Source organism: Equus asinus, chromosome 2 (genome assembly GCF_041296235.1).
Source record: "Equus asinus isolate D_3611 breed Donkey chromosome 2, EquAss-T2T_v2, whole genome shotgun sequence".
NCBI lineage: Eukaryota > Metazoa > Chordata > Mammalia > Perissodactyla > Equidae > Equus > Equus asinus.
In genome coordinates, this window is record NC_091791.1 from 17,998,535 (window position 1) to 18,022,483 (window position 23,949).

General features: G+C 36.7%; 1 protein-coding gene across 1 annotated transcript in view; it reads right to left on the reverse strand.

The window, feature by feature from the left end:
* Positions 1-1,937: 1,937 nt before the first annotated feature.
* NHLRC2 (NHL repeat containing 2) overlaps positions 1,938-23,949 on the reverse strand; it is a 54,868-nt gene continuing 32,856 nt past the window's right edge. Inside the window, exons 6-11 of the mRNA XM_014867815.3 lie at positions 15,581-15,680; positions 12,120-12,351; positions 11,424-11,546; positions 10,314-10,523; positions 9,074-9,293; positions 1,938-3,883 (exon numbers count right to left, since the gene is read on the reverse strand). Coding sequence (XP_014723301.3) covers positions 3,627-3,883; positions 9,074-9,293; positions 10,314-10,523; positions 11,424-11,546; positions 12,120-12,351; positions 15,581-15,680 — 1,142 coding nt within the window. The 3' untranslated portion in view covers positions 1,938-3,626. The remainder of the gene's footprint in view (positions 3,884-9,073; positions 9,294-10,313; positions 10,524-11,423; positions 11,547-12,119; positions 12,352-15,580; positions 15,681-23,949) is intronic.

Consider the following 23,949-nt stretch of genomic DNA (forward strand, 5'->3'; position numbering starts at 1 on the left):
AGTTGGTAGACAAAGAATTTACTTTAGAAATTGCAGTTGCAAGAAAAATGTCAAGCCATGTGTTTATGGCCATAAGTTAATACTATCATTATTATTAACTAAACCATTAACTAGCAGTTTCATTAATTACTAAATGCTTTACAAACACGACTTCACTGAATCCTTAAAGCAACAGGGTCAGGTAGAGTAGCCCCAATTATAGGGTTAGAATCCAAGGGACTGCAAAGCCCACGCCCTTTACCACTACACCACAGGACACCAGCAAACACCAGAAGAAGGGCCATCAGCACTCCTGTCTTTACCAAATCACATACTTCAGAGAACTGCTGGATCAGAGAGCTCCAAACTATGTTCTGATCTTTGTAACAAGTGACTCTAGAAGAAAGAGGTACTCAAAATAAGTGCTTCCTAGGCAGTTCATTGTGAATCTTTAATTCTGGAAAAATAACACATGGCTCACTGAAAAAAAATACAAAAAAGTAGAATTAAAATAAAAATAGCCATAATTGCACCATTCAGGAGAACCACTGTAGACACAGTCCCTCCGCCTATATTTTTATGTAACTGTGAACTATGGAATTTAGTTTTTGATGATTGTTCTTAAACAGAAAGCCACATACAATGGCTAGGCTGAAGTCTTAACTGGCAGATATAAACTAGTAGTAACTTTTGTGCAAGCATAAAAGTATATTACAGAGATACATATTTTTGATTTCTTCCCCAATTTCCCAACTGTGGAAAAACAAGCAGAGAGTAACTAAACTCAGTGGTATTAGCTCAACAGTACGTTGGCCATGAGAGAAAATTATGTGATAAATTCTTTTGTATCTGTCTATGTATATATATACACACATACATTTATAGACAGAGACACATATGCTGATCCACACACATTAAACTTTTTTTTGGCTATCTTAAGATTTATAGCTTTCTGCAGGCCTGATAATACTATAACTAAATATATTATTAGCACAGTTAAGGAGAAAATTGTTTTTTAGTCATTGAACTTTGCCAAAGTGACCCTCACATGTGATGAAACTGTAGCTTTCCCTTGTGAATAGCTTACATATTTGCTTGGGACAGCATATTCAAGATAAGCACAACTCTTTTCAGGGACCATATCAATCCTGAGCATAAATTCAGAACAAACAACTCTACTTGTGAAATGATACCACAAAAAGTGACAGAAAAAATAGTGACAAAGCAGCAGAATAATCTAGGGCAAAGATTCTAGGTATTATGTCAAAGTGCGTGTAATGCCACATTACTGGCACTTTGATTAAGGTGACTTACACTACAACTTTACTCTTTTCAAACTAGCATTGGACATAAAAATTTATGCATGAATAAAAGCAAAAGTTAAAAAAATATACAGGAGTCCTTATAGAAAACTGAAGGCCTACAAGGATTAAGAAGTTTTTCAAAATAAACTTTCTGCTGCTTCCTCTATGTAAGAGGTTTGTATTAGTCAGAAATTCTAGGAACCTATTTATATTGCTTTAGCATGATTTACAAAAAATCATACTAACCCATATAAATAATATTTTGAATGTAAACAATGCAAACTGGTGACTAAGAATAAGAATGTTCAATAAAATTGTACTTTGAAAGTTAACTTAAGTATAAGCTTAATACTAACCTAAAACTGTCTAGACAAAGGGAATACTAATAGATTATAAGAAATAATTTTGGATTTTTAGTGTACATGAAAATATATACTGTATGTGTGTTTGTGTATAATATTGAAAAATTAATTATCAGGTATTTCTGAATTAGCAAGTTAAAAGTATAGATATACTTCCTTTAGAGAGTGAAACTGTTTATGTCCTTCAATAGGAAAAGATTAAGCCAAAATATCCTCATCTTGTCCAACTGGAAATGAGAAGTATAATAATCAAACGAGATTAAAAAATGACTACGGCCTATTCTCCATAAAAGAGAATATTAATATCATATATCCTTTTATTACAGAACAACACATTTTTTTTTGTGGAGAGAAAAGGTTTATGAGGTAATTATATATAATTTCAAATAGGATTGCTTTTAACTTTACATTTATACTTCTCTCTAAAAATAGCTTTAGCGGGGTGCAAATTAAATGAGAGTCATGATCTATGTATTTCCCTCCTTCAGAGATTTAGGTAACCTGAATAACAGCAGCAAACAGTATGTTCAAAACTATATTTCAAAAAAACATGAAGAAACGGGCAGATGATGATGCTTAAAAGATTACACTTCAAATTCAGCATTGTTTTTGAAGGGGGGAGGAAGGCATATTATGGCATATTGTCTATAAATATTTATTGAATAAATATGGTTCACTTGACATTTTTAAAATCTTGTAAAGCTGATTAAATAACAAACATGTTGAATCAGTTTTAGTAAAAACAAGAATAGGCTTTTAAATAGTCATAAAGAAAAATTATGGTAATAAAAAAACTTTCAGTACTTCTAGTAGCTATTTCTTTTGGGGTTTAAAAAAAAACCCCGAAACAGTGTCATCAAGTCACTGTATGTTTCAGCCTAAATATTTTAAAGAGTAATATATTAGGATTACTATACACATTAACACCATGAAAGTGCTTCACATTGAAATTTTCACTTTGAAGGCTTAAAAATGATTTTTAAAGACATCACAATAAATGATCATAATTTAAATTCTGAATATGGGAACCAAAAAACCCAAAATTCAACAAATCTGCATTCAATTCTTACAGGTGAAATGTAAATTTCTAAGACAACATACATACCCATTTACATCAGATTCAGCTGTCACAATTAATTCTTTATCATTAAATAGTATCACAGACAGAAATGTGTCCCTCGGGCCCTCTCTTCTTGAAACTCATAATATTTCTGGGGACGCATTCACTATCTGGTAAGACTGTGTTCATTCAGAAGAAAGTAAAAGGAATGAGTCTGTATGTCTTTAGAGACTCTATCTTTAACTTCTTCCATATAGAGTTATAAGGCATTAATAATGGTATGTTAAAATAGCAAATAATTTATAATAAAAATAGACTGAAATTCTCTTTTAAATATATCTCAACCGAGAAAACCATAGAAGAGAACAACAAACATATTTACCACCTAGGTACTCTTTAAACCCCTATAGTGATGAAAAGACCTTTTTTGTCTTGGCTTAAAACAGACCTTATGCCTTGAATGGCAGGTGTCCTTATACCGACATGTGGACTGGATCTTACGTTCCCTGTAAGGTGAATGTGAAATTTACACATTCAAATGTGCTGTTCACAATTAATAAAGGTAGAAAAAGTTAGTTAAGATATTTGGTATCATTACTGTTATCAGTATCCACTGCAAATTATCTCATGATAATATCCTATACTGTAGTGTGGACTTAAGTCTTGTGCCAAATAGCAGCATCGATTACAAAATCATGGTTCAAATAATGGTCAACGACTCAGCTGGAACACACCCAGAATGAAGGAATCTGTTTATAATAAATAAATAAGGAGCATAGCTTTATTTTAAGATCAGTGGCTAGAACTCAGCAATGGGTTTCTTGGTATCCAGAGGCAGAAATAAAGTTTCTTTTCATAAGATACAGTGATGGGAAGGATGGCGAACAGGTGCCTGTGGCGAGTGAGTTGCTAGCTTGCTTGCTAAAATACATATTTGAGCTCTACTGGAGCTATGCAACCTTGTTGCGTAGCGGTTATTTGTAAAGGCTGACTGAACAAAATTCCCTTCATCATACAGGCACTGCTGTCTGCGCTACAGTAGTAAAGAAACACGCTGACAGATATAACAGCTTCAAGTGATACACAATCTCCAGGAATCTGTAGTGAGATTGTGGGTTGATTGGAAATGCTCTCTATTTCTCCAGATGGTATCTGTCCTTGAAGAAGCCATTCATTGCCTAGCAAATAAAAAGGTAAATTATTAAGACTGCATAAGAAGACAAGTAGGAGATTAGACAAACTTTACGAGGATTACATTCATTCAATCAACAAATATTTACAGAAAGCCTCAAATGCCAGGCATTATGCTCTGTGTGAAGGACATAAATATAAACAAGATACAACAACACCCGTGAGAAGTCCCCAGTCTAATGATCTTGATATCAAATTATTAAAATTCTTCCTTTGAGCACTCACTGTAAGATAAATTATAAATTTGTGTCTACTGAAATCAAGTTGAATATTGCAAATATGTTTATAGACCCTTAATTCCTGAAACTAAAAATGAAACCTATTAATTTCTAGAAATAAACATAGGATGCTTCAGAAAATAGATCATTTTTACCAGATAAAACTTTTCAGGAATATAATACTAAAACTGTAAAACAATCTAGGGAATACAAATGTATGTGCAACTCCGCAGTGACTTTCAAGTTAAGACTGACGAACTACTAAATATCCAAACGTAATAATCAAAAAATAAGACTAACTGTTTTAGAAACAACTAACACTACATAATTCCGATGGGCTCAAATAACGTAAAAACTAAGAGATTTTTAATACATAAAACTCTTCCAAGACTTAAACACAAAGATTATCTATATAACAAAAGTCTAACAAACCACTAAACATCTTTAAGATTTCTAGTATTAAAAGTTTTAAATCAGGGCCGGCCCCATGGTGGAGTGGTTAAGTTAGTGCACTCCGCTTCAGTGGCCCAGGGTTCACCAGTTGAGATCCTGGGTGCAGGCCTGCACACCACTCATCAAGCCAAGCTGTGGTGGCGTCCTACATAGGAGAACCAGAACAACTTAGACTAGGATATACAGCTGTGTGCTGGGGCTTTGGGAAGGGAAAAAAAAAAAGTTTTTAAATGTCTTTATCCATCCAGTGCCTTCTCTCAGAAGGAACACACATATTGTATTGAGGAAGCAAATACTTACCCTGACGTAGCTTTAGAGGGAGTTACACATGGAGCCAGCATCTGGGAAATGCAGGACATGTGCTCCTGCCATCTTAAATAGAATACACTGAACATAATCTAATGACTTATCAACGACTCAGGACCACATGGACAAAAAAATGGACCATCTGTTGAGTAGTGATGAAATTGTGTGTCTACTTTTTAGCTTTTCTGTCTCTTTCTTTTGACCTTAGGAAGAGTCAGCAGACTCAGGCAGCTGCTTCTACTGGTCCTCTCCACCTCTCCTTTAGTTTATTGCTGCTAATATTCTGCTGGTTGAAAAATCAAATTTGAGAAAAATATGTCAAATAAGAGTAAGGAGAAAGTGAAGGTGAGAATCTAGAGTTAAGTGCAAAGTTTTTATGTAGGAGCCTTAAGCAATTCTTTACAAATGCTCTTTAAAATTCTTTGGACTTCTTTGCTTATTTCTGGACTGAGGAGGATGTTTTATTTTATTTAATGTTTGATTTACCTAGACATCATATTAGTGGGGAACTTCTTATACTTTAAGCCAAAACAGGAAAATAATAAATTGTGCTGTTTTAATGTCCAATTCTAGAAATAAAACACAGAAAATGTTCCTTTAGATATTTTTCTGATACATCACAGGCAGGATTTGTGAAGTTATATGCTAGTGGTGCTTTTATGCTGCCTTTTTTTGGCTTAAAACCTTCACATATGCTGACAACTTTATACAGACCAAAATTTAGCTAAAAATAAGTGTTTCTGTCTCTAAATAACTGGCCAAGAAGAAAAAATGTCCTTTAATCCTAGGTGTACAAATGTACCCTATAAAATAAAGAATTTTCAAAAACTTAAATTCTTAGAACTCTTGCCTGAAAGCTCATTTGCTTTCAGTAAAAATGAAGCCAATATCTTGGACAAGTGATAAAATGGCTGAGAATTTTCTCTGCAGACTACTTCACTTTTCCTTTGATACTATCTACATTTTGTATTCCAATGACTCAATGTTAATTAATTTGTGTTTGACAGAGTTAAACATGTTAATTTGTCAATAACCTATTCTAAAAATCAAAACACAGCTCTTTAATTTCACAGAGAGAAATTAACAGTCATCTCCAATTGACGCAATGCTTTCAGACAAATGGACACGAGCAGAACAGTTAAAATGGCAGTCGAGGACTGGTATGACCTCCAGAGGACTGAGGCCTGGCTAGGGTTTGAGCACTCTCCTGTCCACAAAGCTGGCTCCAAACACCCTCCTGGTACAGCGAGGCTCAGCCCTCTCCCTTATGGGGACTAGGGGTTGCTTTCCCCACAGGCTCCGTCACTCAGCCAGCCTCCCAAACTCTAACCCAGCAGGCTCCTCCTGGCTAGTCTACCAAGATCTCTCTGCGCTCTGGGTGTGGACTCCAAGTGGAGAGGTGCAGGACAGGAGCTGCCGCCCCGAGAATGTACCAAGGTAAGAAGGCACAAAGCCTGGATCTGGGTAATGTACAAAAGAAAAGTGTGTGAGAGGGGACAAAAGAGGAGGAGTCGGGGAGGAAATGAAGATTGAGTGAGAACATGTGAAAGAGCGTGGGAGAGTAAGACAGAGGAAGATCACGAGAGAAGGGAAGTCAGAGTTTAGTTCTGGACCACTAATATTTTACTTTAAAATTGTTGTCCACTCTGCTAGAGATGTTGGAAAGCACTGCTATACGGCAAGTAATATTCTGATTCCTTATTATAAATTAATGAAATAAGTTCACACTGTGACTCAAACACTCATTCAAACCTACATAATTTACTGTAACTGAATACTTTTGAGAATAGACTCAAACAGGAAGTGTTCTTAGATTAAAAGATCACAAATCAGTGAGTGAGGACAAAGGCTCTGCCTGGATTCTGATCACAGTAATTCATCTGTATTCAGTTACACATCCTCCAACAATGTTTTCTTCTTCTACTTGAATGGCATACTTTTAAGATATGGCTTTGGCATCCATTTTCTTGTAGTAAGCAAGTAATGGGGCTCAAATTCTACTTCTGGCATCTCTAAAGAAGAAACCGCAGCTTCAGGCTTAAAAGTGGTAAATCAAGTCTTAATGATACTACTGAATAAAATGAGCAGCAACTAAATGAAAGCTCTAAAGCATTTGATAGACAGTATCTGGAAAAGTAAACAATAAATAACACAACCAAGGAACTGAATTGGAGAGTGCCTATGTCAAGTTACCTCTGTTAAAAGAAAGCATGTGTTTTTAAAAAACAGCATACTCAAGGGGAACATCAATTTAATCCTTTAGAATCTGTGAGATTTCTAAATCATCACTGTACTGTGGGAAGGCACAGTGGTGAACACCTAACGCAGGATCGGGACTGCAGAGATCTAAGCTGACGGACCATCGCCTGGCATTACAGCAGACCTCCTGATCAACGCAACTCAGTCAATACTCTCCCCACACAGACCGCACCCTTGTGGCTAAACTTGGCTGAGAAAAACCGCCTCCACGTGGACTAGCCTGCCTTCCAATTGGTGACAGCGAGCCTCAAGTGCAGCTGTCAGGATGTTCAGCAATCACGCTGTATTTTCCTTGTGTAGTCACCTTCCTACCCGCCTGGATGACCCTCTTCTCTCTTCAGATCTCCAGAACCTTTTCCCCTCGCTCTCAGCTGATGGCTGTGTTTCCCAATGTACTAAGAAAACAGAATCATTCAGAAAGAGCTTCCACAAGCACTGACCTCCACAGCTGCTAGACTTCTAGGTCACACACTGGGCCTTCTCTCTTCACTGTGGAAATTTCCACATTCCTGGCAGAGGCCAGCCTTCCACTTGTGTGCTAGATCCCGTCCCCTCACATCCTGAAGGGCACCCACCCCACATATCATCTATTCTTTTCTCTATTGGATCTTTGCCCTCAATATATCAAACATGCTGTTCTCTCAACTTCATTTTCCTCTTCCAGCAACTGCTTTATTTTCTCTTATCTTTTTAGCTAAACTCCTGAAAGAGTTGTCTATATTTGCCTTCTCCAGTTCCTCTCCATATATTATTTATTTTGGTGAGGAAGACTGGCCCTGAGCTAACATCTATTGCCAATCTTCCTCTTTTTGCTTGAGGAAGATTGTCCCGAGCTAACATCTGTGCCAATCTTTCCCTACGTTATATATGGGATGCCACCTCAGCATGGCTTGATGAATGGTGTGTAGGTCCCTGCCCAGGACCCAAACCTGTGAACAAAGCCAAAGCATGTGAACTTAACCACTATGCCACCAGGCGGGCCCTACTTTCTATTCTTTTTCAACCTGCTCTAATCAGGCATCTCCTTCATCACTCTGAAACATCTCTGGTCAAGGACATCAATTAACTCTATGACATTAAATTTTTAGTCGTTATCTATCAATAGCACTTGACACAGCTGATCACTCTCTCCTCCTTAAAACATGTGACTCCAAAAAACCACCGTCTCTTGGTTTTGCTCCTACTTGCTTATTCACTCTTCAGTCTTCTTGGCTGGTTCCTCCTCCTCTCCTTGATCTCTTTATGCTGGAGTGCTCTAGAACAGTGCCACTCAAAGTATAGTCTGTGGACTGGTGCTGGTCCTTAACCCATGACGAGTTAAGTACAGAAATTGAGAGGAAAGTTTAGAAACTTTTACAACACACAAATGTGTAATTGGTGGCTTTGAATTTTATATGTCTTTTTAAAAAAAATAATTTCATTTTTAGGGCTAATACCCTGAGAACTAGTTTAAGATGGAGCAGGACAATGGAAAAGACCCTAGACTAAGAACTAGCACAACTGGGGTCAAATTCCAAACCTTTTGACCTAATTCAATATATGCCCTTGAGCAAATCACTTTGCCTCTTTGAGCCATTACTCTCCTCACTTACAAAATAAGAGCTTGTTATAGATGGTGTCTTTCGGCTCTAATGTTCAAAGGCCTATCATTCTGAGGCCACACGGTCTGCCTCATGTGATGGACTTGCCTGGTAGCAAACAGTGCAATTATGACTGAGTAACTCTGGGTGAGTTACACCATTCTTTGATAAAAGAGAGGAAAGAATCTCAGAGACTAAAGAAAACCGCTAAAGTGGTGTTAGATCTGGATCTATTTTTTCATAGGACCTCCCTCAAATCCTGCCTAACTGTAGAGTAAAATATTACAAAACAAATAAGAAAAATCACTAGGCTAAACATCAAGTTTATGGAATATTTGCATTTGCAAGATTATTCTCATACCTTCAGCTGTTAGAAACCAGCAACTGGGTGCTCCTTCAGTTAGTTTTGCTCCCGATGGGAGGTCTAATCTCAGCTTGAACTGAAGAGTCTGTCCTGGAGATGCAGCCACTGGGGAGAGTTTAACGGCTGGAGCAGATTTAGGTAGTCTGGGTAATGTCTTCTGTTTTTCTTCTGGGAATGGGCCATCTACCACAGTGTTTTCAGATGTGAAGAGTGGGAGCTAGGAAATAAGAACATCTGTTTATTAAAGCACAAGTACTTTATAATAAATGTGAGAAAGCTTATTTTTAGACTTCGCAAGAAAAATGAGGTTTGATGTAAACGAAACTTAATTGCCATCTAGTCTGAATTACAATATGTTTACTTACATGTACTCATGATTATTTTGTAGGTTCAGAAAAATATCTCACCCTGGCAAAGAGAGTACCAACACTTATGAATGAAAAAGAATTAAATTAACTGTCCAATACATTTATGGATGGCAGGAAATTAAAGTAAAACTTTACCAATTTAAACGTAGTGGATATAGTATACCTCCTCTTATAATTTTCATTGCCAACTATAAGATGTCATTCATCTTATATCAGAGATCTATGTCAAGAGAAATGACACTAATGTTATGATGGCAATCTCTGTGTTTTTCTTTTAAAAAACATATCATGAAAATTCCTAGAATTTTAGAAAAACAACTCTTGCATTTTTTTTAGGCAAGTGTGACACATCAAGGGGTAGCTTGAAAATTTTATTGGAGATCATGTCCCTATCTTTAAAAACTGATTAGAACTTATTTAAGTTTCTTCCAGTCTTATTTTCAACGTCTTGAGAAATGTAGCTTCTGGAGCCTCCTCTGGAAGATCATTTGGTAACAGATTCACCACAGGAAACGAAGGTTACACATTAATCTAAGGATCATTAAAAACAAAACAAGACTAAACAACGCAACCCACAGTGCGTCTGTGTAGTGTGTGTCAGTAAGTCCATACACCTAAGAACACGTCTGATTCCTCTTTTTCTTTCTCTTCTGAAAGTTCATTAAATTCTGTCCAGCTTCCATTATCTTTCTCAAATGCTCTCGGCACAAATGAATTTTTATTTTAAAACAACAGGACACCCTCTCTTACTGCTCCACCTCCACGTTTCACTTTCACCCAGACAGCCTGTAACCATCTGTCAGTGCTGTGAAGATCTCAGTATCTTTCTTAAATCGACACCCTTTAACTTACACCTGGAGATTACTTACCACAGAAATCATTTTTGTTTCTAAATCCATCACTTTAATCTGATGATTATTGGTGTCTGCTACATATAATAACTGACCATTCTCTCCAATACACAAGCCTCCTGGCTCATTAAAAGTTGACTGAGTAAAACTGGAACTGATAACATTACTTGCATCTCCAGTTCCTGCTAATGTTGTACAGGTTTTCGTTTTGGGATCCACAACTTTAATCTAAAAAGAAAGAACAAAATATTATACATTTGAAGCTCAATCTCGTGTTTATGGTATGGAAAAGTGTAGTATTAAGCAAGCCAGAGAATTTCGGATTGCTATTAGTATTCTTAATAAATCTCAGAAAAAGAAGTGGCATTTCCATATTTTCTTAAAAAGCCAAAAATTCAAATTACAGTCTAAAAGGGGATATTCCATTCTGAGAGCTAAAATCTACATAAAATCCTCAATTACATCTTGTCTTCTAGAAGCAATCTTTGATGAAATTATTTATGGAATTAAAAAAATTTTTAAGTGTTACTCTCTTTCCTCACAATGGGACACAGCTGAACTGTGTTTCTTCTCATGAGCATCTAACACTGGCTGAGGATTTGCTACTTACATTAAACTTAATGATTCATGTTAAATTTATAGGCCCTCATCACAAAATATTAACATTTACTTTCCACTGATTTTCATAAAAGAGAAATGCAATAAAAATAGTTGAATAGTCAATACAAGAGAGCCAAAAAAGGAAATGCTGCTGAAAGTGGAATTTTTTCCTAACAGGCATTGCAAGAACTCAAAAATGTTCATTTGTTAGTTGATATATTAATTTCCCTGCTACCTGCCTCTTCCTTATTTACTCAATGCGTTACTAGGCAGCTTTGATGGGTTGCAATTCACAATTTTTGGCTATAGGCATTGGGAATTTGTTTAGTCTTTTCCCCAGCTCAGACTACCTCCATATCCTCTTTGCAAAGAAAGGACCAAGAACAGAAGAGGCTTATGTATAGTTGTCAAAGACTGTTCTTCCTCTCTATATTTCAGAGTGGCAGCTGGAGGAGGCTCACAGATCTTCCAGTATTTTAAATACCACAAATGACAAGCAGGGTATTATATAATTTTGTCAAGACTCACCTTGTGATTATAAGAGTCTGCCACATAAACTAAATTCCTTTTCTTGTCCCAAGTTACTCCAAGTGGGTGCTGAAGCTTTGCATTGATTCCTACTCCATCAACATCACCAAAAGCAAATAAGTTCTTTTATGTTTTTTTAAAAGAAAGAAACAGCATGAATTAAAATTTTTACAGTACTTTGTTATGGTATAAAGAGAAAATTAAGATGGCTAAAGATGCTACTTAAGGTAAAGGGGAAAAGGTCTGATTTCATATAAACAGGGCTGGGCATTTGATTCAGACTAGATAAAAATGACAGAATTTTAAACCTGTATTAGTTTGTAGTGCTTAGTAGTTTTATTCACTATAATCACACACTTGCTCAGGAACAAGTCAAGTCTACTAATCTGGTGCTCCTTCCACCCTACAGCCAACTATCTAACTTACATCTCCTCTTCTCTTGGTAATCAGTATTTTATCCTTCCTCTCTCCCTGAAGCCTTGACATTTATATATAATCAAGTAGAGTCAGTTTACTTTTCTTAGATGGTTTTGTTACTTGTGTTTCTTTATATTCACATTCCTTTGGTTTGGCTTCCATTTTAACTTATGGATAGGCCAAGAACTCACTCCCTCCTAAATTTTATTCACTTTTCACAATTCAGAAAATTGCAAGCTGGTGAGCCTGGGCATACTGTGCAGAAGTGATCTGCATTACCATGGGGTCTCTTTCTCCTCCCACAAGGTGCTTCACGGCTCCATCCTTCAGTGAGACGGTTCTCACGGTGCTGCTCTCACTATCTGCTACGAACAGGCAGCTCCAGGGATCTTCTGAGGCCACAGAAAGACCTGAAGGTTGGGCAAAACCTGCCTTGTGAGGATATGCATTATTTCGATTCTCTTCATTTCCACTTCCAGCAAACCGAAGGCAGGTTCCTTTTTTTAACTCACTAGAAAGACAAGTTCATAGGTGAAATCAACACTGTTATATTATGCCCAACTTAGTTATGAAACAAATGAATGTAAGTGATGAAATCAGTGGTGATAAGCCTTATAAACAACAAAAGATCTAGTGATCTTAGCCTAGTTAACCTGTGCAAGTCAGATTTCAGTGTAGTTTTTCTAATCATTAACTTATTTATCCACTGTGTAGAGACCTTTCTTACTGTTGTTTTTCTTGACATACACAAAACTGAAACTATTCTCAGTGGCCACACAGGTAATCCCTGACAATGTCAGAATTATAATAATGATCATATGATTGATGGGATAGTTTATTTTTCCTCCAAATGGTCAGACAGGTACAGCTGAATCCCACCTTAATTTCTTAGCTTCATGCAAAATCCAGTTCTGAAAGGGGATTAAAAAGATTACCTAGCTCTGGATGGTTTAAAGCTTAAATTTTCATTAAACATGTTTGGTTTTCTTGTATATATGTAGAGACTAGCAAAAAGAATTAAAAAGATCATTTTTGAAAGGTAGTCAGGTCAAGCATTACCCATTTTAAGAAACTGATGTAGGATGATCATGCTGCTTCAACTAATCAATTGCACAAAACCATTTCTTAAATACACCAGAGAAATCACTATTTAAAGGTCTGTTGCAGTGATTCCTTTTGTAATGCAGATAAAGTTTTACACTTTGGTTTCTAAGTCTATGCCAGAGGGATTGGAAGGAAGACATGGTGGAGTCTTGTGTTGAGGGAAGGGAAGAAGCTGACCTAGGATGCACTATAATGAGAGACTATATGTGTATCATTTCCAAATACGGCACAACATGCAGAAGTCTAAAATGACCGTTAATCACTTATTGGTTGATATGTTCCCACTGCGAAGTTAAGTGGGGAGCAGGGGATGGAGGCAAGCGATACAGAGAGTATAAAACATGGCCACTTACTCAAGGAATTTATCTAGTCAGAGAAATACGTGTAATAACTAACATGCCAAACAAATAATTAAAAGGTAATTACTACGGGAGTCTTCACAATTTAAAAGAGTTCCCTTAACCAAATAAAAGGTAGGAAGAGTGGGGAGAAACAGGAACTTCTAAAATGTTAGGAGTCATTACCACTTGAAGATCAGCAACAAATAAAGATAAGTCATCCTTAAAATTATGACACAGGTCAACGTGATCTGATTGGACATTTTTCTACTATGAACAAGAGTGATCATTACTTATTTCGAAATTAAGTCCACTCTTGACCATCTAGGTCCAAAACAGCCATCACTTAGAACAGCATATTCTGGCCATTTCGCTCACATAAAATGTTACTGGTCACCTCACTCTCAGGCCACTGTCATCTCTTGCCTGGATAACAGCAATAGCTTCCTCAGTGGTATCTCTGTCTCTAGCATGGTCCCACTCCAAATGCTGCAAGTGTTCTTTCAAAAACACAAGTCTAACATGTCACTTCTCAGCTTAAAACTTTCCATAAAAGCAAGTAGAAGAATGTTAAAATAACATTCAAATCTCTTAAAAGGACTCACAAGACACTCCGTGATCTGGCTTCTAGTGATATCACTAGTGTCATTTACTTGCCTGGAAAACCTCCACACTCCCTGTCTAACTCCTACTCTTCTATCAGTGATAGCTTAGTAGCTTCTTCCAGCAAGCCTTCCTTGATACTTCAACTCTTATTGATACTGAGTGTTCCTCTCATTTACGTAAGGGACACTTTCCACTTAAAGGCTTACTGTAGTGATTCCTTCTATACACAGTACCTGCTCTTCCCAACTATTTTTGTTTGTCTGCTGATCTGATTCTTCCTCTGTAAGCTCCCTGAGGGCAGCAACCATGTCTTTTCATTTTGTTCTTAACATAGCGAACATGTTTCATCCTTAATACCTAGCATAGTGCCTAGCACATAGCATAGTTAATAAAAATTTGTTAGATGATTAAATTTTACAAAACGTCATATAAAGCAACACACACACTATTTGGAATATCTGATATTTCTGATTATCTACTACACAACTGCTCCTTTCTACTGATAAAGGTAACGGAGATGACCCGCACTTACTTTCTATGGTGATTTAACAGTCTTTATGGTCTATGACTTTCATTCATCTATTTATTCTGCAAACCCCTCCTGAGCTATTAGGTACCAGACACTGTGTTAGGCACAGGGGACACAGAAACGAATGAGAAAGGGTCCTTTCCTTTAAGAGGCAGTCTAGTAGGAGGAAATAGTTACGTAAACAAATAAGTGCAACTGAAAACAGAGACGGGGAGAGAGGGGAGAGGGAGAGAGAAAAAGAGAGAAGGAAGGGAGGGAAGGAGAGGGGAGAGAGAATGGACTTAGTGCAGTGACGGAACTCATAGGGAGCACAGTGAGGTCACAGAGAAGAGTATGGTCGATCTACCTGGGGTGTGAGGGAAAAGAGGAGAGGCTCTACAGAAAAGATGTAAGACACTTTGTAAGACGCTGCCTTTTCATCTTTATATCCCCAACAGTGGCTGCAAAGCCACCTACAGTTAGTGTATATATATGCCAGGCACCAGGCTGAGCTCTTCACACATATTAATCCTCAAAATAAGTCTATCAGGTAGATAGAAATAGGGAAACTGAGGCTTAGAAAGTTAAAGCGGTTCTCCTAAGCTCACACTGATAAGTAGCAAAACCAGGATTCAATCTCAGGCTTGACTACAGACCTGAGCTACTAACTACCCTGCTACGCAGTACTCAAATATCTGAATTAGTGATCGGGGATATGTGAACTACGCATTAAAGAGACGAGCACCCACCAAACACTTCCCGTCCTCTTTCTGGATGCTTGGGAGACAGCTCTTCCCAGGTTCCTTGAAGTTAGGTGCGCCCATGAGACTTAATCTGGCTGATGATATGTAAGCAGAAGTGAGGCATCACTTCTGAGTAGAAGCTTTAAGAGCCAGTGAGCAAATCATCACCTTTCTCTCTCTGCCAGGCTGCCTGGCAAAGCTCCTGATGGTGCCTGCTTCAGCAGCCTGGGGGGCAGGAGTGCTCCCCAGTGAAGCCACGTGAGTCAGCAAGAAACAAACCCTGTCTTAAGCCACCAAGCATCTGGGTTGTTTGTTATCGTAGTACAGCCCAGCGTGTATCCTGACTAGTACAATGGGTGTTGTGAGGATGGAGACTTTGAGAAAGGGAAGTCCGTGAACTCCAAGTTGTGCAGTTACCCAAAAGGAGATGTTGCCACTTACTTTTTCTTTGGTAGTCTGCCAGAGTCCAACAGGAGTGCCCATATCTGATGAGTCCCTGCCATGGCTATCCACAGAATGTCATCTTGTTGGACCTCTGAACCTTTATAAAAAAATAAATAGTCATTATTATATACACATGTCTGATTCATACAAACACTCCAATTGTTTCAGAAATTTAAATTAAGGGAGGACAGCAATATGTTTGTAAATCATCTGATATAAATATCTGTAATGTTTTAAGTTGTTTTTGAAAATTTTCCATTTTCCTTGTGAAAGTTCTTTAGACTTATAAACTTACCTGTAATGATTTCACAGAAATCCAAAGTGTTTTTAATAACAATATGTCCCACTGCATCTCTGGACACAATGTTTTAAAATATTTGATTTCTTATTTTACGTGATAGAAGAAATGTGTTGATACATACTCTCCAAAGGAACTGTGCTAGTCAAATACCTAGCACTAATCACCTAGATTATATGCTTTAATAATAGGTTCTTTGAACAATTTCTCATGAAAAAACTATATCTTTTAATAATTTAATAAATGTGTATTTCCACCAGTGATAGCCTTTAGACTCAGACATACATCATAACCATTATTGGGGCCGGCTCTGTGGCTGAATGGTTAGGTTCGTGCGCTCCACTTCGGCAACCCAGGGTTTCACTGGTTTGGATCCCGGGCGTGGACATGGCACCACTCATCAGGCCATGCTGGGTTGCGTCCCACATAGCACAACCAGAGGCACTCACAGCTAGAATGTACAACTATGTACTGGGGGCCTTTGGGGAGAAGGAAAAAGAAAGGAAGATTGGCAACAATTGTTAGCTCAGGTGCCAATCTTTAAAAAAAAAAAAACTCTCTCAGGAGCAAAATAAAAAAAATACACTAATTGGTTGTGAAACTTTTTCAAAGATACAGCTGACATGCAAAAAAGCTAGGAGTACAATATATTACAATTACAAGCTCTGTTTACTAAAACTAATGACAATTTTTTTAGACTGACGTTACAACTTACTACAACGTGACAAAGCTGTTTTACTAATTCTATTGTTAAAATATTTAATTTTAATTTAAGCTGTATTCTGAGGGTACTTTTACATGTAATCGAGACAATTTAAAATAATTTGGTCTGACATATCTTATGCTAAAAGAAGTATCTTGGCAAGGCTATTTTATTTGTATTTTATTTAACGTCAAATAGTTTATGTCTAGAAGGAATTTTTCATCTTTATTTCTTTCAAGTGTATTTTGATTTAAAAATAACAAAAATAATGATGACAGTTCTCAATAAATTGTGGTTGCTATGTGCCAACTACTTTACAGAGATTATCACTTAAATTTTCTCAAAAGCTCCAGGAGATCAGTGGTATCAGGCCCTTTTTACAGATGAAGAAACTGAGGAGTAGAGGTTAGGTAACTTGGCAGGATCATAGAGCTAGGAAATGAAGGAACGAGAATCTGAACCCAGCAGTCCAACACAAATACCTATTTCATATGCTATCTCTTTCTCGGTGTTCTTAATTGCTATCCTATGAAATCTAAAGGAAAGCAGTTTATTTCAATTTAATTTTTCATAGTGAAATATTTTTATCAAGTTAAACAGTATTAAAAGTGACATTGCCATCTATATATTCTGGGGACTCCGTCTGTACTTAATCACCTTAAAAGCAGATCAAAAGCTTTTCATAATTTTTAAATTTTATTTTGCCGCCACCATGTGAGGACAAAGTGTGACGGTGACTGTCTATAAACCAGAAGAGAGCTCTCACCAGAAACCAACCATGCTGGCACCTTGACCTTGGACTCCTAGCCTCCAGAACTGTGGTATTTTGTTACGGCAGCCTGAGCTGACTAAGACATTTCCCCTGAGACTAGAAATGAGACAAGAATATCTGCTATCAACATCTTTATTTAGCACCATATGAAGGTCCTAATTTGTGCAACAAGTAAGAAAAAGAAGCAAAGGCATAAAGGTTAGAAGTAAAACTGTAACTATTAGAAGGTGCCATGCTCTTAAAGCCTCTCTTCTGCTGAAAGAGAGCTGTGCTGGGGTATATCTGAGTGAAAGACCACATCAGGTCTGTGTTACCTAGTCCTCCAAAGAGGCCAGACCAGCTCAGCAGGGTCTGCTACATGAAGGCACAAGCTGCCAACAATAAAGTGTGAGCATTTGTCTGGGCTTGGTCTCTGTGTACTTACTTCCTGTAGAAGCCCAAGGAATGAGAAAAAGTACAGAAGTGGGTGCTATATCAGGTCAGGACTCACGTGTTTGCGATTCTCAGATCAACTGATGATGACGATGATGGTGGGGGACTGGGGGGGGTGGTGAAAAGGATAACCATCCAGAACATTTCCTATGTTTAAGGCACTGAGCTAATAAGCACCTTACCTGGATTATTTCCTTTAACTTACCAACCTTAGGAAGTCTTATTATCTCTATTTTACAAAGAAACTGAAATTCAAAGGGGTTAAATAATTTGTTGAAATTCACACAGGTAAACCTGGAATCTGAATCCAATAATTAGTGAGTCTGACTCCAGATTATTAGTGTTCTGATCAGAATGAAGGAACTAGAAGTGAGCTGTGCTCTTCTGGCCCATTCTCTTACCCTTCCCTTCTGCCTCTGCCCCATGGACTTAGCTCAGGCTTCAAGTACCCAAGCATTCTGAGATGTGATGAAAAACAGGGATCTGATCAAATGTAGCATGGCTTTCTGCTCCATGATGTGTGGCTAGGTTCACTCCTTCAGCCCTTCCTTCCCTGTGGCCCCTGGAATAGCCTATGGCTGAATAATGTCTTACTAGTTTTTTTCCCAGTCCCCTGCCTTTTCCATTTTTGGTTTGGTTCAGCCTATCAACATCTTTTTGTGACTTTTACGAGGTGACCCTATCTTACAGCAAACGATGATAATAACACTTATGTAGTACTTTCTATATACCAAGAACTGTTCTAAGTGCTTTCCATATATTAATTCTCATAAGCCTGAGGTAGGTACTATTAGTATCTTCACTTTAGATGAGGAAATTGAGGCATAAAGAGGCTGAGTAACTTGTCCCAAGTCACACACTATAAGATGTGAAACTAATTAGGGACCCAAGTAGTCCACGCTACACAGTTTCTCGAGAAGTTTTTACCCTGCCAGATCATTTCACTGAGGGCTGAAGAGTTTGTTTTTGCAAATAAACTGAGAGTTAAAAAAAAAAGTAGTCTGCAATTATAATGTCTATTAAACTAACAAGAGTCATATTAATAATTTATGCTGTTTACCTTGGATTTTAAAATCTAAAGCACACAGTTATATCACTGAGTATGGGTATCAGTTTTGTTCCTTCTAACAAGAATGTTGCAATCATGAACATTTCAATTTTAAATTAAAAGTGAACTTAAGTATCACTGACTTTCAACAGTCACAAATTAAAAATAAAAAAGGACAATGCCACAAGCTAAAAAGGCTTTGGGAATGAGTATTTTTAAAGGCAAAACCCCTCATAATTGTCAACAAGGACTAGTGAAATAGTTTCAAAAAGGAGGAAAAAAATCAGCAAATGAAATATGAAATGAAAATGACCTGCAATCCAGTTTTTAAATATTCTCTGTTATTTTAAACAACTAAGATCAAAATAGATCCCACTGAATAAGAATCCTTTTAATAGCATCTGTGAAATTGTCCATTAGTGTAAATAGCTTTTTCTGCACTCTCCAAAAACCTCCTATGTAGCAAAGCCTAAGCCACTAGGAATAAGCACAAAGCCCGTCACCCCTAGGGCACAGGAAAAGAAACCTCTCTACGTCTGGGGGAGGAGCAGAGAAGAGTCTTTGGCCATACTGTCACCAAGTAGAGGCTGCCCACTGCTGGGGGAGACGCAGCACACTCTTTAAAACCACTCACAGATGCAAGGCAGAGCTCAGCTGCTAGAGAGAGAAGGAACAGGAACGATGAAAAAGGCACACAGGGCCTCCCTAAGACAGGCTTACCAGAACAATAGAGAACACTGCCTTAAGCCACAACAGAATGATAAACGGCAGCAGTCTACCCCTTGGGGAGCTGCAAGAGTGTAGAGAGAGAACCACTCTGTGGCTTAGCTGTGCAAGGTGACTGAAAGCTGAGGGTGGAATACTAACATTGAGAAAAACCCTCCGGCATCTAGGCCCCCAAGCCTAGGCAACACCAGCCCACTGCTGGAGGAATTTGAAAGCTATGGTGAACTGACAGAATTTACAGCAATAATAAAAGCCAGACCCAGCCCAGCTTCTGACTAAACTGACACAACCTCCCATAACAATGGCAGAAATGCTACTGATCTCAGTGCCCCAGTTCCACAGAAGATGACTGGAATTTAATTAAGAAAATGAGGAGGCACACATAAAAATAAGCAAAAAATAAGCAAAAAACAAACAAACAAAAAAACCAACAAAAAAACAAAAGACCATTTTCAAGAGACAAAGCAATCAACAGAAACAGACTCAGAGATGATCTGAAATTTGGAACTATATGACACGGACTTTGAAATTATTATGCTTACTGTGTTAAAGAATCTAGAGAAAAAAGCGGCCAACATATTCAAACAGATGACAAATTTCAGCAGATAGATGGAATCTATAGGAAACAGTAAAATGGAAATGCTATAAAAAAAGAATATCAGAGATGAAAAATTCCATCAATGGGCTCATTAGTTGACTAGACACAGCTGAGGAAATAATCAATAACCCTAAAGACAAATCAACAGAAACTATCCACACTGAAACAAAGTTAAAAAAGGGTGAAATAAAAGGAACACAATATGTAAGAGTTGCTGGATATAATGTAAGTTTAACATATTGGTAACTAAAATCCAAGAAAGGAGAGAAAGGGAGCAGAAAAAATATTTGAAGAGATAATGAATGAGAATTTTTCACAAATAATGAAGGACATCAAACCACACACTCAAGAATCCTAACAGAATAAGTCCTAGACATATCAGTTAAATTGCTCAAAACCAAAGAAAATCCTGAAGGCAGCCAGAGGAGAAACACACTTTATATACAAAGGAACTAGGAAGAGAATTAAATCACTCCTTTTGTTTAAAACTATGTAAGCTATAAGACAATGGAAGGACATCTTTCAAGTATCAAAGAAAAATAAAACGAATCCAGACTTCATATACGGAGTAAAAATATCTTTAAAAAATGAAGGCTAAATACTTTTTCAGACCACCCCCTACACACACACCAAAAAAAGGTCAAGAGAAATAACTGTCAACAGGCAGTGCTACAAGAAATGTTAAAGGAAATTCTTCATGTAGAAGCAATATTATTCCAGAAGGACACATAGGACTCTTCAGAAAACAGCCATTTTGGAAAACAGTTCGTCAGTTTCTTAGAAAATTATACATACACTTAGCATATAAACCAGCAATTTCATTCCTAAGCATTTGCTCAACAGGAATACATATGTCCACATAAAAACCTGCACACAAATGTTTTATAGAGTCTTTAATCATAATTACCACCTGAAATGTCTATCAACTTGTGAATGAATAAACTCTGATACAGTTGTACAATGGAAATAGTACTCAACAACAAAAAAGAACAAACTACTGATACATACAACAGGGATGAATCTCCAAAGCATTATGCTATATGAAAGAAGGCATACATAAAAGACTACACCGAGGAGCAAGAAACAGATCATTGTTGGGGCCGGCCCCATGGCTGAGTGGTTAAGTTCTCGTGCTCTGCTTTGGCGGCCCAGCCCATCAGGCCATGCTGAGGCGGCATCCCACATGCCACAACTAGAAGGACCAACATAGAAGTTGGAAATACACAACTACGTACCAGGGAGCTTTGGGAGAAAAAGGAAAAAATAAAATCTTAAAAAAAAAAAAAAGAAACCGATCATTGTTGCCAGTGGCTAGAGTGAATGGTGAAGGTGCTGGGAGAGAGACTGAACAAAGGGTCACAAGAGAACTTTTTGGAAATTTTCTATATCTTGATTGCAAAAATGGTTGTAAGCTATATGTCTGTCAAAATTCACAGAACCTATACCTAATAAGGGTGTATGTTACTTTCTGTAAATTATACCTCATCAACCTGACTAAAAAAAAAAAAATCTTATAAACACCAAGTCAATGTAGTAAGATAATATAAGAATCTTCTCTTCAATTTTAGATATAAGAATACTATAATTGTTTTTATTTTAAAAAAACAAAAACACACTAGTCACACTGCATAAAATTTATTCCTCAAAAAAATTCTTTATCATCTGATTATCATTAGAGGACAAATGCTTTTATGGTATTTTATAGCATATTAACAGAAGTTCAGAGAAGCACATTACTGAAGCACATAAGTACCAACACTGTAGATTATCAGACTAGCATACTAAATAATTGGATTTCAATCATTAAAGGTTAGATAAGAACAGCCAAACTTCTATCTAAGGAAAATGCTGATTGAAGGGCTAAGGAAGGTTAATGGGATTTGGACACATTATCCTTTTTTATAAATGATTCTAAATCAGCAAAGGCTAAAGCATTTAGAGACTAGCAGGGGTTTTGACCTTTATGATAAAAAATCTCTCAGGTTATTGCCTGGCATGAGTGGAGTCAGCACAGACCTGATATGCATTTTAGAAACATGGTAAAATTTCTGCTGAAAAAACAAATATACTGTAGTTAGTAATTGCTTTTAGTGCATTATGAAGTTCTAATCATATTTATAGTGATAATCAAAAAGAATGAACAAAGATGAAACAATCACTTTTGTAAAAAATCACTTTATGTTAATTATTTTATGCTTTTATCACTATAATGGCATAATTAGGTTAAATATTTAGGCACTATTTAAAATACATACATATTTATATACTATATGTATATTTAAAATAATCAGAGGTATGTCAAATCCCTTTCTTTAATCTCTTCTTGAAGTATGTTGTTTATTAACTGCACCTCTTGGTAGGGTATATATTTAACTGTGTATTTATTCTTGGTAGTTTTCATTCTCTTTACCTATTTTGTTTAAGGTTTAATTTTTAATTAAATATGGACACAAATGGATGTATGTTATATATAAAGTTTAAATAATAACTGAACATCCATGTGCATACCACCTAGCTCAACGAAGAGAATATTTGAAAACCCTGTGCATCTCTCAATGACCATATGCCCCACTTCTTCCCAGAAGGAACCACTAACCTAAAAATCTGTGTTTTTCATTTTCTTGCTTTACTTTTTAATTTTACCATGTCTGGATGGATCTCTCAACATCTATTTAGTCTTGCTTGCTAAGGAACTTCCTATAAAATAAATCATATTGTAGGTCTCTTCTGTAACTTGCTTTTGTCACTCAACAGATGCCTTCTGATAACTTGTCCACGTTGCTTGGTGTAGCTGTGGTCCATTATTGGCACTGAAGTGCAGCCTAGTATATAAAGATATCACAATACCTAATTTTTCATGCTTTCCTCCTGATAATTCCATCTTCTTTCAAATTCCTAACTATGGTAGACTATCAGAAATATTATGGAAAATTACTGAAGTATTAAAAAACTTAAGTGTTTAAAAGAACAATTTTTCTCAATACGGTCCTCTTCAAGTTGTGCTTATTCCCATGTCTGATTAAACCAGTCGTACAATTTTGTAATTTAAATATATATGAACCAATTCAATATGGATGCAAAAAAGAAGCTGTTTCTATGAAAACAAAGTTGAATACTTTGGAAAGACTCAATAAAGACAAGTAGCTAAGTCAAAGTATTATTGAATTAGGTGGGGGAGAACAATGGGAAAAAATAAGTTAAAAAAATTTCCACCCTCAGATTTCTTTGCAGGTGTTTTAAAGTTCGCATCACGCTTTAAGAAAACCAAAAACAATACATTTAGGGGTGCGAGAATGTCAAGGTCACTTAAAGAAAACACTTTGTTCCTACATCAGAAGATTGGCTAAAAAATGTACATTCATAATTCTTAAATTAAAATAAAGCCTTTTAGTTTTCTATTCCCAGATTTAACAGATTTTTTTTCTATATGGATCAACTATCATACTTCTAATCACTTCAGTAAAGGATTCTACTGTATTTATATACTTCTACTTTTACTTCACAAGGGTTCAGGTAGTTTACAAAGAAACAAACCCTAACAAGATAAATAAATTTAATATAAGTAAAAAAACTGAAGCAATAAGTAAACAAGGTAGAAAAGGACGATGCAACCATGCTAATATTAAAATGAATGCCACGTTATCCACTATACTTTGCTAAAGATAAATCTGTCTTAGTTTCCTAGCAATCAATACAATGCAAACACAATCAGTTATGATACTCAAATTACCCAGGAGCTTAAAAACAAACCTGATACTTAGGAAAAAGTATAATTATCTATAATGCAGC